Genomic DNA, 18,342 nt, shown 5'->3' on the forward strand with positions numbered 1-18,342 from the left:
ACAAGGATGCAAAGAATTGGTATTAAGATAGTTACTAGAATGAAGAACAGTACCTTAGCTGACTGTGGTGTTGAGAAATTTAGCCAAGCAGGAACAAAGTCATGCTGCGCCATTTAGGTCCAGTGTCTCTTTTCAACAAGGTGAGGCATCCAACCTCATGGCCAGGATCTGAAAATGAGAAAATTGAAATCATTTATTCTTGGAAGAACCTTGTATCAAGTAAAGGAGTCTGTGATTTCTTTAAGGTTGCCCTTTTACAGAAAGACTTGCTCTCTGAACCTTTCTAGAGTAGTCATCTGGCCTCATACATCAGAGAAGTTCTGAACAAAAACAATAGTCTGTGAATATATAACCATGAATATTCAACACAGAGAGAGAAAGTGGGACATTGCCCTAAAAGTTATATGACAGAAGCTAATGAATTCTTGGGTTATAGCAGAAGAACCTTAAGAATAAACAACTACTCATAACTATAGATATATGCTATGCCAGGTATATGCTGTTGCTGCTGCTGCTGCTAAGTTGCTTCGGTTGTGTCTGACTCTGTGCGACCCCATAGATGGCAGCCCACCAGGCTCCCCCATCCCTGGGATTCTCCAGGCAAGAACACTGGAGTGGGTTGCCATTTCCTTCTCCAATGCATGAAAGTGAAAAGTGACAGTGAAGTCGCCCAGTTGTGTCCAACTCTTAGCAATCCTGTGGACTGTAGCTCACCTCCATGAAGACTGTAGGCTCCTCCATCCATAGGATTTTCCAGGCAAGAGTACCGGAGTGGGGTGCCAATGCCTTCTCCGCAGGTATATGCTAAGTTGCTTCCAACACTGCTGATACTTTGTGACCCCATGAACTACAGCCTACCAGGTTCCTCTAACCATGGGATTCTCCAGGCAAGAATACTGGAGTGGGCTGCCACTTCCTTCTCCAGGAGATCTTCCTGACCCAGGGATCAAACCCATGGTCTCTTATGTCTCCTGCATTGGCAGGAGGGTTCTTTACCACCAGCACCACCTGGGAAGCCCCAAATTATAGATACTTATAAAAAAAGATTAATCTGCTTCAGGTAACTTCAGGCAAAAGCAGTAGAAAAAAATCTTCCTAGAGAAGGAAGTTATAACTTCTCAAGAGTTTTTCTATTAGTTCACATTAACTTCTAATCCGAATCAATTTTCCTGAGAGATCTATTAGTGTCTCCAAACTACCTCACTGATAGTCTCCAGAATATATCAGAAAAGAGTAGGTATTTTCCATGATACATATACATACACAGTCTTCTTCCAAAGTTAGACATAGGAGGATACTTACCCCAGAGTATAACCTCTGTGGTCCTGCTTCCTGAACTTCTTGAGTTGCCAGCTGGATTTCCACAAGGTTCTCTTGTTAAAAGGGTACTTAATTAGGCTGGCCAGCAGAATGCCTTACGATGAAGCAGAAAGAATCCAGGCTCTGTGTGGATCAATCTCTCAGTCCCCTCAATTGCTCATCTTAAACTATCTAGTTCCTGACACGTTTCCCAAAGGGGAAGGGGAAAGGGGAAGGGGGAGGGGAACATAAAAAGTATTTGTTACATTTAAAAAATGGGGGGAAGGGGAAAGAGCTATATCAATGTTCACCTCATTCAACTTCCTTGAGTGATGGCACTATGATGTTGCTTAAATAGATAATACATGGACATTTGCACAGTGAATGCAAATACTGTTCATAACAAGGTCATAGCTTAGAAAGACAGAATGACTTTTGTTTGGTCAAATAATGTCACTGAAGTGACAGATCAAAAATAAAACACAGACAAGCTATAAAAGATCTTCTGAGTAGTCAACTCTAGTAGCAAAACATCCACATTACAAAGCCCTTAATTTATAAATCTCATTATTCTTACACAGCTGGTAAAAATAGCCTGCAGGTATGAGTTTATACTTGTCTTATCCTTCAAAATCTACGGACATAAGAAAGCTTGTTAAAAAAAAAACCAAAAAACAGGAACTTGATATGCCTTTCCCTCCAAGAATAGCAGCTTTCAAGGCAAATTTCTTGGTATAAAGCTCTCAAATGTTTCTATTTCTTTGGTCTTCACTATTTATAAATTCACAGCAAAACTAAAACAAGTAGAAAGGCAGGGCTTAAGAACAGTCATGGAGAAAGCTCCAAAGTGAGGTTTTCTTCTCTTCAGTTTTCTGTATTTCACTTGTTCTGCCCGTTCCCAAAGACTAAATTGAGTTAATGGAAGGTAATAAGAATCTTCTACTTCAGCGGAGAAGTCACTTTGGATCCATTTTCATTGTTATTCAATCATTTAAAAGGCCACAGGAATCTATCACTATAAATGAAAAAACAAAATAACGTATCACAAGAGGCAAAATTACTATATATAATTGCTAAAATGAGACATGGTCAAATGATGGACCTAGGAGACAAAGGTCTAGGAGACAAAACTCAAATCCAATTTAAACATTAATTTAATGTACTACCACCTATAGCAACAACATAACTGGCTAAAACTTTTTTAAGGATTTTAAAAGGATTTTAGAAAAGTGAGGTGAAAAAAAATCTACCTTTAAAATAACTATTTCTCCAATTAGCTATCAAATGTAATTCAGAAATGCAAATTAGAGTCCGTTAGATTTAGACTTTCCCTCATACTTGGAACAGCTTGCCATAAGTGGTCAAAGAGGCATAACTAACTGGTTTATTACACAGTCATCAACTATTTATTTAGTACTAAACACGGCTAGATGCTTAAAAACAAGACATCCGTCATAGCATTCCTCATGTATTTACGTATTTTTAGATACCTACTTATCAATTAAGAGACTTAAGTGCTTATTCTCTGACGTAAGATATGCAGTAAGAGATGACATAAATATTTCTTTGGCAAATTCCTAACATACTTCCAAGGGCTAGAACATTTTCTGATATAAGAGAATGCTTGCATCTGTGGGCAATTCTGGTCTACACTGGTAAATACTAGTTTATAGACTATTTCTCATATAATCAATTCCTGTTTAAAGAAATACTAAATTCAGAACAGTAAATACTTCTGTGGGGAAACAATGGGAAAGGAATCAGAAAAAGATTCTGGGGAGCTTTCCCTGTATCTATAATACATTATTAATTGAATGATGGGCATTCACTTGTTCTCTACACTTTTTATATCTTTATAATACACATATGTGTAACATCAACCACACAGAATACACACATGTAATAATTTTTAAAAATGACCTTATTAATATGCAAAAGAAGTCTCAGTAAGTTCCAAAGAATAAAAGTCTATGATCTCTTACTATGTTAAAATCAGGAAACAATTTCCTCTTCAGTTCCCACTCTCCTTCCCCTTCCTGAAGAAATACTGTACAAAGCCATTAGGAGCAGTCAGGCGAAATAAAAGCAGCAAAGGGGGAGGCTCCAGAGGCCAGAGCAAGGTACTGGGGCACAATCAGGATGTGAGGGTGTCCACAGAAGGAGGAAGGATACTGAAATGTGTGTACGGCAGCAGTCCTGCACAGGCTGTTGGACCTCATTAGGTGAGTGTCCCAGTACAGTCCAATGCAGAGTATTGGAACCTCAAGAGGAATAACGAGGATTTCCTGGCAAAGGGACATGGCCAAGTGGGTTGCAGGCTTCCACGCAGCAATGTGCCTTCCACAGTTGTTACAACTCTGACGTGTTTAGGGAGAAATACATATAAGGGAGGAGGTGATAAATGCAGGTTGGTTACATACCAGGATTTGATCAAAAAGTAAAAAATATTAGGGAAAAATGGGAGTCAGATTTCTTACTGTGAGAGAAGTGATACAATGATAAACTTTCAAAATCTTTAAGTAGAAGAAAAACCACTATGAATAAATTTGCACTATAACAGCTAGAGCAATATTTAATAAAAAATAAGCTTTAAAAACTTATTTTTTTAAGAAGATTAAACAAACAACTTTATTGCTCTTTTTTTTTCATGATGGGAAAGGAGCAATAAAAAGAATCTAAAGAAACACAGAAACATAAGGTCAGAAAAAATCAGAATGATTTTTTAAAACAATACTTATTTTGAAACAGATTAATAATAATTGTTTAAGACAGAATGAAAAAGAGGAAATAAACACAACAGATAAATAAATAATCATGAGTAGGGACTTCCCTGGTGGTCTAGTGGTTAAGAATCCACTTTGCACTGCAGGGGATGTGAATTTGATCCCTGGTTGGGGAACTAAAACTCCAGGAGCTGAGGAGCACTAAGCCCACACCACACACTCCCGTATTCTTGCCTGGAAAATTCCATGGACAGAGGACAAGGAATGGTTAGTTCAAGAATAATCTCTTGATATTGGTTCTGTGGTCCAGCCTAGAGATTTTGAAAATCAGAACTGATTGCAATTCACAACCTGGAGAAAACTTGATTTTTTTTTTTGAAAACCAGTTTTTAATATAAACAAATTAAAAGCCAAGTCACAAAATATTTAGGAAGAAGTAAAATAAACTGAACTACATAATTGATGGGATACGGGAGTAAAAGAGAAATAAAAGTTCATACTCTGATTTCTAGCAAGGGTAACTTCGGAAATAACTACCACATCACTGACTGATACAGGGAGTAAAAGCTAACTGGCTACTGTTCCTCCAGTATAATTCAGGTGTTTTTTTAAAAAATAAATTTATTTATTTTTGACTGCACTGGGTCTTTGTTGCTGTGCACAGGCTTTCTCTATTTGTGGTTAGCTGAGGCTATTTTCAAATTTGGAAAACTCAGCAGTGGCCACAGGACTGGAAAAGGTCAGTTTTCATTAAAATCCCAAAGAAAGGCAATGCAAAAGAATGCTCAAACTACCGCACAATTGCACTCATCTCACACGCTAGTAAAGTAATGCTCAAAATTCTCCAAGCCAGGCTTCAGCAATACGTGAACCGTGAACTTCCAAATGTTCAAGCTGGTTTTAGAAAAGGCCCAGGAACCAGAGATCAAACTGCCAACATCCGCTGGATCATGGAAAAAGCAAAGAGTTCCAAAAAACATCTATTTCTGCTTTATTGACTATGCCAAAGCCTTTGACTGTGTGGATCCCAATAAACTGTGGAAAATTCTGAAAGAGATGGGAATACCAGACCACCTGACCTGCCTCTTGAGAAATCTGTATGCAGGTCAGGAAGCAACAGTTAGAACTGGACATGGAACAACAGACTGGTTCCAAATAGGAAAAGGAGTACGTCAAGGCTGTATATTGTCACCCTGCTTATTTAACTTCTATGCAGAGTACATCATGAGAAATGCTGGACTGGAAGAAACACAAGCTGGAATCAAGATTGCCGGGAGAAATATCAATAACCTCAGATATGCAGATGACACCACCCTTATGGCAGAAAGTGAAGAGGAACTCAAAAGCCTCTTGATGAAAGTGAAAGAGGAGAGTGAAAAAGTTGGCTTAAAGCTCAACATTCAGAAAACGAAGATCATGGCATCTGGTCCCATCACTTCATGGGAAATAGATGGGGAAACAGTGGAAACAGTGGCAGACTTTATTTTTTGGGGCTCCAAACTCACTGCAGATGGTGACTGCAGCCACGAAATTAAAAGATGCTTACTCCTTGGAAGGAAAGTTATGACCAACCTAGATAGCATATTCAAAAGCAGGGACATTCCTTTGCCAACAAAGGTCCGTCCAGTCAAGGTTTTTCCTGTGGTCATGTACGGATGTGAGAGTTGGACTGTGAAGAAGGCTGAGCGCCGAAGAATTGATGCTTTTGAACTGTGGTGTTGGAGAAGACTCTTGAGGGTCCCTTGGACTGCAAGGAGATCCAACCAGTCCATTCTGAAGGAGATCAGCCCTGGGATTTCTTGGGAAGGAATGATGCTAAAGCTGAAACTCCAGTACTTTGGCCACCTCATGCGAAGAGTTGACTTGTTGGAAAAGACTCTGATGCTGGGAGGGATTAGGGGCAGGAGGAGAAGGGGACGACAGAGGATGAGATGGCTGGATGGCATCACTGACTCGATGGACCTGAGTCTGAGTGAACTCTGGGAGTTGGTGATGGACAGGGAGGCCTGGCGTGCTGCGATTCATGGGGTCGCAAAGTGTCGGACACGACTGAGCGACTGAACTGAACTCAAGTGAACTGAGGCTATTCTCTAGTTACAGTGCACAGGCTTCTACTGTTGTGGAGCACAGGATCTGGGTGCGTGGACTTAGTTGCCACTTAGTTGCCCTGTAGCATGTGGGATCTTCTTGGACCAGGGATTGAACCTGTGTCTCCCATACTGACAGGCAGATTCTTCAGCACAGGACCACCAGGAAAGCCTCAGGACTGTTTTTACTTAAGTCTATACCTGCAGTGAAACAATCCTATGACAAACCTAGACAGTGTTTTAAAAAATAGAAACACCACTTCGCTGACAAAGATCCATATAATCAGAGCTATGGTTTTCCAGTAGTCATGTACGGATGTGAGAGCTGGAGCATATAGAAGGCTGAGTGCCAAAGAATTGATGCTTTTGAACTGCAGTGCTGGAGACACTTGGACAGCAAGGAGATCAAACCAGTCCATCCTAAAGGAAATCAGTCCTGAATATTCATTGGAAGGACTGAAGCTGAAGCTCCAATACTTTGGCCACCTGATGAGAAAAACTGACTCACTGGAAAAAACCCTGATGCTGAGAAAGATTGAGGGCAAGAGCAGAAGAGGGTGACAGAGGATGAGGTAGCTGAATGGCATCACTAACTCAATGGACATGAGTCTGAACAAACTCCAGGAGACAGTGATGGACAGGGAAGTCTGGTGTGCTGCAGGCCATGGGGTTGCAAAGATATGACTTAGCGACTGAACAACAATACCTATAATACCTAATACATGATGACATTGTCCCTGTAACAGTTTCTTATGGAAAAATATAAAATCAAGTTTCCATCTAAAATAACATAATCAACTATTTGTTGCACCCTTTCTGTTGTAAGAATTTTGGTTTAAATCACAGAGAACCAGAAATTCAAGGCAGGAAGATGGATCATCTATTAGGTTATAAAATTGAAGGAAAGGAAGACACGAAGGAAAGACACATTTTCTTTCGTTATAGACACGAAGGAACATGCCTCAGTTTTAAACACACAAATATTTCCCTTTAACAAAGCACACTAGGCACATTTTAACTGACACACATTATTTTTTCAGTCAGTGTTCAACCCCAAATTACTCTAGTAGAGTTTCAGCTGAGGCAGTGACTATAGAGGGAATATTAACTGGTGATGCTTTGCTACTGGTGTGAAAGTTCTAAATCTGTTATATATCCCATAACTACTTACTGACCATCTCCAACATACTAGGCCGTCAACCTATCAAAGTGTGGTCTGTGCATGCACATGTACAGCATGTGGTGGTGAGGAGATGAATGACAAGTGGGAAATGAAGAAAGAGGACAGATAAAGGAAAAAGAAATCCCTGTTTTAGAAGCAAAAGACTAAAATGTCAATAATGGTTTTACTAGGATGGTGTAACTGCAAGCATTTTGGTTCACGTTTGTAGTAAAATGTTCTTGTAATGAAATGTCTTTACTCTGGTTATGCCTCCTGGGGCTGTGGCTATTTTTATAAACAACTAATTGGTGCAACTTTAGCTTAACTACTGAGAAATTCTTGGAAGGAAAAATACATCACTCAAAACTTTTGGGGTGGTTATCAAGACTTAAAAAATTTAAATATGAGATGTCAAGTATGTAGTCTGGATCTCAGAGAGGTCTGTTCTGAAGAGAGAATTCTGGGAATTATTAGTGTTTGGTGAAAGTGAAAGTTGCTCAGTTGTGTCCGACTCTTTGCAACCCCATGGACTATACAGTCCATGGAATTCTCCAGGCCAGAATACTGGAGAAGGTAGCCTTTCTCTTCTCCAGGGCATCTTCCTAATCAGGGATCGAACCCAGGTCTCCTGCATTGCAGGCGGATTCTTTACCAGCTGAGTCACAAGGGAAGCCCAGCATTTGTAGTATTTGGTTGATGATGTTTAAAATCAGAAGAGATGAGATCTAAGGAGACTATAAAGATTTATGTAAAAGTCTCCAAGTGCTATCTATTCCACTCCTTAGTTTCCATTTCTGTTTGTCACTCTAGGTTCTAGTTACTCTTCCATTAAAAACCTGGTTTCAGGGACTTCCTTTGGCAGTCCAGTGGTTAAGACTCCACATTCCAAGGCAGGGGGCATAGGAATGATTCCTAGTTGTATGTCCCATAGCAGAGCCAAAACAAACAAACAAACAAAACTGGTTTACAGGCACTACTAGACTCTTCAGCCCTCTACCTCAGCCTCTATTCTTGGCTGCTAGATTTCTCTTCCAAAGTCCAAGTTCAAATTATACTACCCTGCTCAGAAGTTTTCCGGTTTCCTACCAACTACACAATAGGGTTTAAGTTTCCTGGTCTGACAGTCGACACATAAGCCTTTCAGGACTTCCCTGGTGCAACAGTGGATAAGAATCTGCCCGCCAATGCAGGGAACACGGGTTCCATCCCTGGTCTGGTAAGATTCCACATGCTTGGAGCAACTAAGCCCCCTAGCCACAACCACTGAAGCCTGCACACTGCGATTACTAAAGCCCGCAGGCTTATAAGCCTGTGCTCCGCAACAGAAGAAACCACTGCAATGAGAAGAAGCCGATGTACTGGAACAAAGAGTAGCCCCATCTCACTGCAACTAGAGAAAATCTGGGCAAAGCAACAAAAGACCCAGTGTAGCCAAAAATAAATAAATAAATAAATATTTTTAAAAGAAGAAGAAAAGAAATAAGCCTTTCCCCATAAGTAAACTCTGTCTAAAATCTTCAAGGTAAGTTAATTGTGCCTTCTAGGGCACTCAACACTTCCTCCTTCCAGTTCAGTTCAGTCGCTCAGTCGTGTCCAACTCTTAGCAACCCCATGAATCGCAGCACGCCAGGCCTCCCTGTCCATCACCAACTCCCGGAGTTCACTCAGACTCAGGTCCATCGAGTCAGTGATGCCATCCAGCCATCTCATCCTCTGCCGTCCCCTTCTCCTCCTGCCCCTAATCCCTCCCAGCATCAGAGTCTTTTCCAACAAGTCAACTCTTCGCATGAGGTGGCCAAAGTACTGGAGTTTCAGCTTTAGCATCATTTCTTCCCAAGAAATCCCAGGGCTGATCTCCTTCAGAATGGACTGGTTGGATCTCCTTGCAGTCCAAGGGACCCTCAAGAGTCTTCTCCAACACCACAGTTCAAAAGCATCAATTCTTTGGCGCTCAGCCTTCTTCACAGTCCAACTCTCACATCCGTACATGACCACAGGAAAAACCATAGCCTTGACTAGACGGACCTTTGTTGGCAAAGGAATGTCTCTGCTTTTGAATATGCTATCTAGGTTGGTCATAACTTTCCTCCCAAGGAGTAAGCATCTTTTAATTTCGTGGCTGCAGTCACCATCTGCAGTGAGTTTGGAGCCCCCAAAAATAAAGTCTGCCACTGTTTCCCCATCTATTTCCCATGAAGTGATGGGACCAGATGCCATGATCTTCGTTTTCTGAATGTTGAGCTTTAAGCCAACTTTTTCACTCTCCTCTTTCACTTTCATCAAGAGGCTTTTTAGTTCCTCTTCACTTTCTGCCATAAGGGTGGTGTCATCTGCATGTCTGAGGTTATTGATATTTCTCCCGGCAATCTTGATTCCAGCTTGTGTTTCTTCCAGTCCAGCATTTCTCATGATGTACTCTGCATAGAAGTTAAATAAGCAGGGTGACAATATACAGCCTTGACGTACTCCTTTTCCTATTTGGAACCAGTCTGTTGTTCCATGTCCAGTTCTAACTGTTGCTTCCTGACCTGCATACAGGTTTCTCAAGAGGCAGATCAGGTGGTCTGGTATTCCCATCTCTCTCAGAATTTTCCACAGTTTATTGTGATCCACACAGTCAAAGGCTTTGTCAATAAAGCAGAAATAGATGTTTTTCTGGAACTCTTGCTTTTTCCAAGATCCAGCGGATGTTGGCAATTTGATCTCTGGTTCCTCTGCCTTTTCTAAAACCAGCTTGAACACCTGGAAGTTCACGCTTCAGGTATTGCTGAAGCCTGGCTTGGAGAATTTTGAGCATTACTTTACTAGCGTGTGAGATGAGTGCAGTTGTGCGGTAGTTTGAGCATTCTTTTGCATTGCCTTTCTTTGGGATTTTAATGAAAACTGACCTTTTCCAGTCCTGTGGCCACTGCTGAGTTTTCCAAATTTGCTGGCATATTGAGTGCAGCACTTTCACAGCATCATCTTTCAGGATTTGAAATAGCTCAACTGGAATTCTATCACCTCCACTAGCTTTGTTCGTAGTGATGCTTTCTAAGGCCCACTTGACTTCACATTCCAGGATGTCTGGCTCTAGGTCAGTGATCACACCATCGTGATTATCTGGGTCGTGAAGATCTTTTTTGTACAGTTCTGTGTATTCTTGCCACCTCTTCTTAATATCTTCTGCTTCTGTTAGGTCCCTACCATTTCTGTCCTTTATCGAGCCCATCTTTGCATGAAATGTTCCCTTAGTATCTCTAATTTTCTTGAAGAGATCTCTAGTCTTCCCCATTCTGTTGTTTTCCTCTATTTCTTTGCATGTTGACTCTAATTCCCAGAAGGCTAAAAAATTGTTGATTCTAGAAAGTCTTGTCTTGCCCTTCTTTGAAACTCACACAGCGTCTAGCATGGTACCCTGCATGCAGTTAAGGATTCAAAGGTTTAATAAACTAATTTTTACAGATTATGACAAAGCAAGAATGCAGAGAAATTGGAACCCTCATACATTGCTGGTAGAAATATACAATGATGCAGCTGCTGTGGGAAACGGTGGTTCCTCAAAGTTAAACACAGAGTTAGCATACAATCTATCATTTCTATTCCTAGGTGTACAGAGACAAGAAATGAAAACACGTGTCCACACAACAAGTTGTAAGTGAATGTTCACCGCAGTTTTATTCACAAAAGCTACAAGAAGAAACTCAAATGCCCATCAACAGATAGATAAGCAAAATGTGGTATATTCATACAACAGAATATTATTCAGCTATGAAAATGAATGAAGTACTGATACATGCTCCAAGGATGAACTCTGAAAGCATTATGCTAAATGAAAGATGCCAAATATGCAAAACAACACATATTACATGACTCCATTTATATGAAATATCCAATCCAGAGAGACAGAGAACAATTAGTGGTTACCAGGGGTTGGAGGAGGGGATGTGACTGCTTAATGCATTTGAGGTTTGGGATAATGAAAAGGCTCTGGACCTGACAGTGATGATGGTTGGAAAACACTGTGAGTGTACTTGCTGCCATCAAACTGTACACTTTAAAATGTTTACAACAGCGAATCTTATATGTGTTTTGCCCCAATTTAAAAAAAATAGTATTACAGTGCAGTTGTTAACAGAAATCATAATATTAAATATAAACAGTGCACTACATCATTCTTTTTAGGTTTTATCTAAATAATTTTTAGATAAAATGCTTTCTTCCTGCACACGCATATCAGAACTGCCTATTTGAATACTTGATCCAACCATTCATTCACAAACATCTGTCAAATATTTTAGCTTTACAAATCCTCTGACTTCCTGGCTACTTCCCATATGCCCAGCAATCTACAAGATACTTCATAACATGATCTAATTTTACACCTTGTAATAAGTTGCTAGAGAGGATGTCCCTGCCAGGGACCTTATCTCAATCTCCTCTAAGTTAAGCTTCCATTATCAATCCACATGTGTTCATGACCTCACTAACTCTTATTTTCTCCACAGTCCAATATCCCTCTAGGTATTTAGGTTCATTTTCCTTCAGTCTTAACAAAACTTCCATAAAGAGCAGTGTACTGCCAGCATCTCCATTTTCTCACTCCCCATTTATTTCTCAATCCACTGCAAATTTAATTTCTTCCCACAACTCCAATGAACACTTATCTGTCCTTTTAATTCCAAAATTTGAAGAGTATCTCCTAGTTTCTTTACCACTAAAATGAAAGCTGCACTTCTTCACATGTTGAAGGTTAATAAACCATCAAATATATAAAAATAGCACATTACTTTATCAACTCTTAATCAAAGGGCTTCCCAGGTGGCACTAGTGGTAAAGAACCTGCCTGCCAACACAGGAGACATAAGAGACTTGGGTTTGATACTTGGGTCAGGAAGATCCCCTGGAGGAGGGCACGGCAACCCAATCCAGTTTTCTTGCCTGGAGAATCCCATGGACAGAGGAGCCTGGCAGGCTACAATCCATGAGGTCGCAAAGAGTTGGACACGACTGAGCACACAATCAAAGAGTGGGTGAAAAGAAATATAAAGCCAGATAGTTTATTTAGTCATATTCTGGGAGAATTTTTAATTAAAACACTAATCTGTGCAACTCCTAACATATACTTTATTCTTCCTTCCTTCCTGACACCAGGTTAGCCATCCACTCAGAGATTAACAATAAGAAAAAGCCAATGCAAGCTCTAAAATGTTAAGAGACTTAACCAAGGTAACACATCTAATAAGTGACTGGGTCAGGTCTGGTACACTAATTTTCTAATTTCACTGCTTTCTGAATTATACACACTGTGATTGTTTCCAGTCATGAAATAATTCCGATACTTAGAAAAACAGAACAAATTCCTTAAAATCCTATGGAGCAAAAATCTAAAGAGGGATGTTAGTTTATACACACTTTTTCTAGGCCTTTCTTTCTGTATTTCTCTTTTACTTATCTCGGTTAGTCAAGAATGGCTGGCTTCCAGGCAAAGCTGAAAGGCAAAAAAGTAAACCTTTTGGTGCTAAGAAAAAAGAAGCACATAAAAAAATGTGGCTTTAAAGTACATGGTTCCTGATCCTTTTTAAAAAACAAATTTTATTTATATATTTATGGCTGCATGGGGTCTTCGCTGCTGCGCGCAGGCTTTCTTTAGTTGTAGCAAGCAGGGGCCACTCTCTAGTTGTGGTGTGCGGGCTTCTCTTGTTGTGGAGTATGGGCTCGAGGGCCTTTAGTTGCAGTGCGCAGGCTCAGTAGTCACGGCCCACAAGGGCCTCCGCTTATTTGCCCCAAGGCACGTGGAATCTTTCCAGACCAGGGACTGAACCACATTTCCTGCAATGGCAGGCAAGTTCTCAACCACTGGACTACCAGCGAAGTCCCATAGTCCTGATCTGAATAAAACTGCAATCTCAGGTAGTTAGCCATGCCAATACCTTAAAAGAACATGACCCATATATCCAACTCCATCACAGGCAAAAATGATTCAGAACATGTACTGCTGAGCCATGAAGTTCCAAGGACCTATCATATCCACAGCTAGCTAAGGGAAAGAATGCAAAGAAGCCACAAGGGGTTCTTTCTACAAAATGGTATCAGGCTTATACCAAATGATCTTGGCTAGAAGGGATAACTGGAGAAAGAGTTCGAAAAGAACTTCTCTACCTTCAACTTCTATATGTTCACTTCTCTGAAATGCATATAAAGTTTCCGTATAAGGAAGCACCTGTGTGGGGCTTCCCTGGTGGCTCGGTGGTGAAGAATCTGCCAATGCAGGAGACACAGGTTCAACCCCTGATTCAGGAATATCCCACATGCTGAAGAACGACTCAGCCCATGGGCCACAACTACTAAGCCTGTCCTCTAGAGCCTGGGAACCGCAACTACTGAAGTCCACACACGCTAGAGTCTGTGCTCCAGAACAAGAGAAGTCAATGCAATGAGAAGCCCTGTGTACCACAACTGCAGAGTAGCCCCTGCTCTCCGTAACTAAGAAAAGCCCACACAGCAGTGAAGTCCTGGCACAGACAAAAGTAAATAAATGAAAAGAAAAAAAAAAAGGCATCTGTGGTCAAGACATCATGTTAATTCTTCTTTCCCATTCTCTTTCCCAGGAATGTTTCACAAGTGCCCTTCTCCTTCTTACCCATCTTACTATGGTGTGCTATTCCAAGTGGATTAAGAAGAAAGTCTTTTGATTCATGTTGGAGAGTTCTCATTGAAGAATGTGGTGACAGGTGTGATAACAATTTTTGTTTAATAATGTCACTTTTGGTTCCTTACTAGTATCAAAGAATGCTACTGTAAGCAAGTATGATGAGAGCACAGAGGATATGGGTAAGGCATAAAGCATTATTTCACCTAGGTGAAAGAATCATAGCAATGCTCCTGAATTTTGGGAAGTATCAATCTGCTGCGAAGCTCAGCAAGGACTCATTTACTTGTGTCTAAGACTGTGTCCTAGCTGCATTAAAATGTGCCCCATACACAATGGAGTATTACTCAGCCATTAAAAAGAATACATTTGAATCAGTTCTAATGAGGTGGATGAAACTGGAGCCTATTATACAGAGTGAAGTAAGCCAGAAAGAAAAACACCAATACAGTATACTAACGCATATATACGGAATTTAGAGAGATGGTAACGATAACCCCGTATGCGAGACAGCAAAAGAGACACAGATGTATAGAACTGTCTTTTGGACTCTGTGGGAGAGGGCAAGGGTGGGATGATCGGGAGAATGGCATTGAAACATATATAATATCATGTAAGAAATGAATCGCCAGTTCAGGTTCAATGCATGATAATGGATGCTCGGGGCTGGTGCACTGGGATGACCCAGAGGCAGGGTACAGGGAGGGAGGAGGGAGGGGGGTTCAGTATGGGGAACATGGACACCTGTGGCGGATTTTTAACTGACTTTTGCTGAAAGATTTGATACTATAAATCCATATTCATTTATGCGCTATCATATATCAGTATTTCACTGCACATTTACTCATTCCTACCACACACTTGGGCTTTCCTGTTGGCTCAACAGTAAAGAATCCATCTGCCAATGCAGGAGACATGAGTTTGATCCCTGGGTCGGGAAGATACCCTGGGAAAGGAAATGGCAACTCATTCCAGTATTCTTGCCTGGGAAATCCCATGGACAGAGGAACCTGGTGAGTTATGACATGCAGTCACAAAGAGTCAGACATAACTTAGTGACTAACCACCACCACCACAGACTAATAATTTACAAAGACTCTTAAAAGAGTTTTACTGCTTAAAAAAAGTTCCTAGCAAAATGAATTGATTAAAAACTACATCTACACATTAGCTAATACAAATATTCCCAAAATGCAATCTAGGACATAATGGCCTAAACTTATAAACAGCAAACAAAAAACCACAAAGCAAAAACAAAAAAACTTCTTTCAATTTAAATAATTTCTCCTTCTCAGATGCTGACTTGTCATTTAAATTCATTTAATGAAAGCATAACCTTCAACCACGAAATGAAATTTCTATTCTATCTATACTATATACAACAACTCCAAACTTACCTCTACAATACCACTGAGATTTGGTTTTAATTTTTTTTAACAATCTGCAAGAAAACTCTAAAATATGCAGTGTCTAATTTTCAGCCAATTTTGTTTTAATTTTGGCTCCATAAAAACTGCTTTTAAATAAAAAAGTAATAGGTATACTTCATCTTTTAAATTTTTATTTCTTTATTTTTATTTTTGGCTCTGCTGAGTCTTCACTGCTACACAAGGGCATTCTCTAGTTGTGATGAGTGGGGCCACACTTGACTTGCAGGGTGTGGGCTTCTTACTGAGGTGTTAAGGAGCATGGGCTCTAGGGCACACAGGCTCCAGTAGTTGTGGCGTGTGGGCTTAGCTGCCTTGCAGCAGGTGAGATCTTCCCAGACCAGAGACCAAACCTGGATAGCCCCTGCACTGGCAGGCAGATTCTTAACTGCTGCACCATATTAGGGAAGTTAAACAGTCTTGTTTAGGCTTCAGAGACAAAGAAGAACAGGCCTCGAACCTTGCTTCTAACCGGCCTGGACATTGCTCTGACTGTGGTTTGAGTGCAAGCCTTGCAGCAGCATAGATAAGATACCAGATGAATCTTAAGATTGTTGAGTCCCTGGAGCGGGGCTGGGCTTAACAACATTCCAAGTTTTGTCACAGTTCTGACAAAACACGGTCCACTGGAGACAGGAATGGCAAACCACTTTAGTATTCTTGCCATGAGAACCAAATGAACAGCATGAAAACGCAAAAAGATACCACAATGAAAGATGAACTCCCCAGGCTGGCAGGTACCCAATATGCTACTGCATAAGAGTGGAGAAATAACTCCAGAAAGAACAAAGAGACAGAGCCAAAGTGAAAACAACACCCAGTTGTGGATGTGACTGGTGATGGAAGTCAAGTGTGATGCCATAAAGAACAATATTCCATAGGAACCTGGAATGTTAGGTCCATGAATCAAGGTAAACTGGATGTGGTCAAACAGGAGATGAAAAGTGGACTTTGTAGGAATCAATGAACTAAAATGGACCGGAATGGCTGAATTTAATTCAGTTGATCATTATATCTACTACTGTGGGCAAGAAGAATCCCTTAGAAGAAATGGAGTAGCCCTCATAGTCAACAAAAGAGTCCAAAATGCAGTACTTGGGTGCAATCTCAAAAATGACAGAATGATCTCTGTTCACTTCCAAGGCAGATCATTCAATATCACAGTAATCCAAGTCTATGCCCGAACTACTACTGTTGAAGAAGCTGAAGTTGAATGGTTCTATGAAGACCTACAAGACCTTCTAGAACTAACACCAAAAAAAGATGTCCTTTTTATCACAGGGGACTGGAATGCAAAAGTAGAAAGTCAAGAGATACCTGGAATAACAGACAAATTTGGCCTTGAAGTACAAAATGAAGCAGGGCAAAGACTAACAGAATTTGCCAAGACAACGCACTGATCATAGCAAACACCCTCTTCCAACAACACAAGAGAAGACTCTACACATGGACATCACCAGATGGTCAATACCAAAAGCAGATCAATTATATTTTTTGCGGCCAAAGATGGAGAAGCTCTATACAGTCAGCAAAAACAAGACTGGGAGCTGGCTGTGGCTCAGATCACAAACTCCTTATTGCCAAATTCAGACTGAAATTGAAGAAAGTAGGGAAAACCACTAGGCCATTCAGGTATGACCTAAATCAAATCCTTTACGTTTATACAGTGGAAGTGACAAATAGATTCAAGGGATTAGATCTGATAGACAGAGTGCCTGAAGAACTACAGTGTCCATGACATTATACAGGAGACAGTGATCAAGACCATCCGCAAGAAAAAGAAATGCAAAAGATCAGAATGGTTGTCTAAGGAGGCCTTACAAATAGCTGAAAAAAGAAGAAAAGTGAAAGGCAAAGGAGAAAAGGAAAGATACACCCAATACCCATCTGAATGCAGAGTTCCGAAGAATAGTAAGGAAAGATAAGAAAGCCTTCCTCAGTGATCAACGCAAAGAAATAGAGGAAAACAATAGAATGGGAAAGACTAGAGATGTCTTCAAGAAAATTAGAGATACCAAGGGAACATTTCATGCAAAGATGGGCACAATGAAGGACAGAAATGGTATGGACCTAACAGAAGCAGAAGATATTAAGAAGAGGTGGCAAGAATACACAAAAGAACCTTACAAAAAAAGATCTTCATGACCCAGATAACCACGATGGTGTGCTCACTCACCTAGAACCAGACATCCTGGAATGTGAAGTTAGGTGGGCTTTAGGAAGCATCACTATGAACAAAGCTAGTGGAGGTGATTGAATTCCAGTTGAGCTATTTCAAATCCTAAAAGATGATGCTGTGAAAGTACTGCACTCAATATGCCAGCAAATTTGGAAACCTCAGCAATGGCCACAGGACTGGAAAAGGTCAGTTTCATTCCAATTCCAAAGAAAGGAAATGCCAAAGAATGTTCAAACTACCACACAATTGCACTCATCTCACACGCTAGCAAAGTAATGCTCAAAATCCTCCAAGCCAGGCTTAAACAGTACATGAACTGAGAACTTCCAGATGTTCAAGCTGGTTTTAGAAAAGGCAGAGGAACCAGAGATCAAATTGCCAACAACCGCTGGATCATCGAAAAAGCAAGAGTTCCAGAAAAACAACTTCTGCTTTATTGACTACTCCAAAGTCTTTGACTGTGTGGATCAAAACAAACTGTGGAACATTCTTAAAGAGATGGGAATACCAGACCACTTTACTTGCCCTAAAAATCTGTATGCAGGTCAGGAAGCAACAGTTAGAACTGGACATGGAACAACAAACTGGTTCCAAATTGGGAAAGGAGCACGTCAAGGCTGTATATTGTCATCCTGCTTATTTAATATATATGCAGAGTACATTATGCGCAATGCTAGGCTGAATGAAGCACAAGCTGGAATCAAGATTGCCGGGAGAAATATCAATAACCTCAGAAACACAGATGATACCGCCCTTATGGCATAAAGTGAAAAATAACTAAAGAGCCTCTTGAAGAAAGTGAAAGTGGAGAGTGAAAAAGTTGGCTTAAAGCTC

General features: G+C 40.5%; 1 protein-coding gene across 13 annotated transcripts in view; it reads right to left on the bottom strand.

The window, feature by feature from the left end:
- Positions 1 to 18,342, bottom strand: part of GPBP1L1 (GC-rich promoter binding protein 1 like 1) — a 73,206-nt gene that overhangs the window by 33,024 nt on the left and 21,840 nt on the right. For all 13 annotated transcript variants that reach the window (XM_086386098.1, XM_086386079.1, XM_086386036.1 and 10 more), the window contains exons 2-3: positions 1,303 to 2,314; positions 54 to 168 (exon numbers count right to left, since the gene is read on the bottom strand). In XM_086386098.1, the coding sequence (XP_086242224.1) occupies positions 54 to 113 (60 nt within the window). In that variant the 5' untranslated portion in view covers positions 114 to 168; positions 1,303 to 2,314. The remainder of the gene's footprint in view (positions 1 to 53; positions 169 to 1,302; positions 2,315 to 18,342) is intronic.

Source organism: Bos grunniens, chromosome 3, assembly GCF_055505025.1.
Source record: "Bos grunniens cultivar Pamir isolate PY7600 chromosome 3, Bosgru_T2T1.0, whole genome shotgun sequence".
Taxonomy (NCBI): Eukaryota; Metazoa; Chordata; class Mammalia; order Artiodactyla; family Bovidae; genus Bos; species Bos grunniens.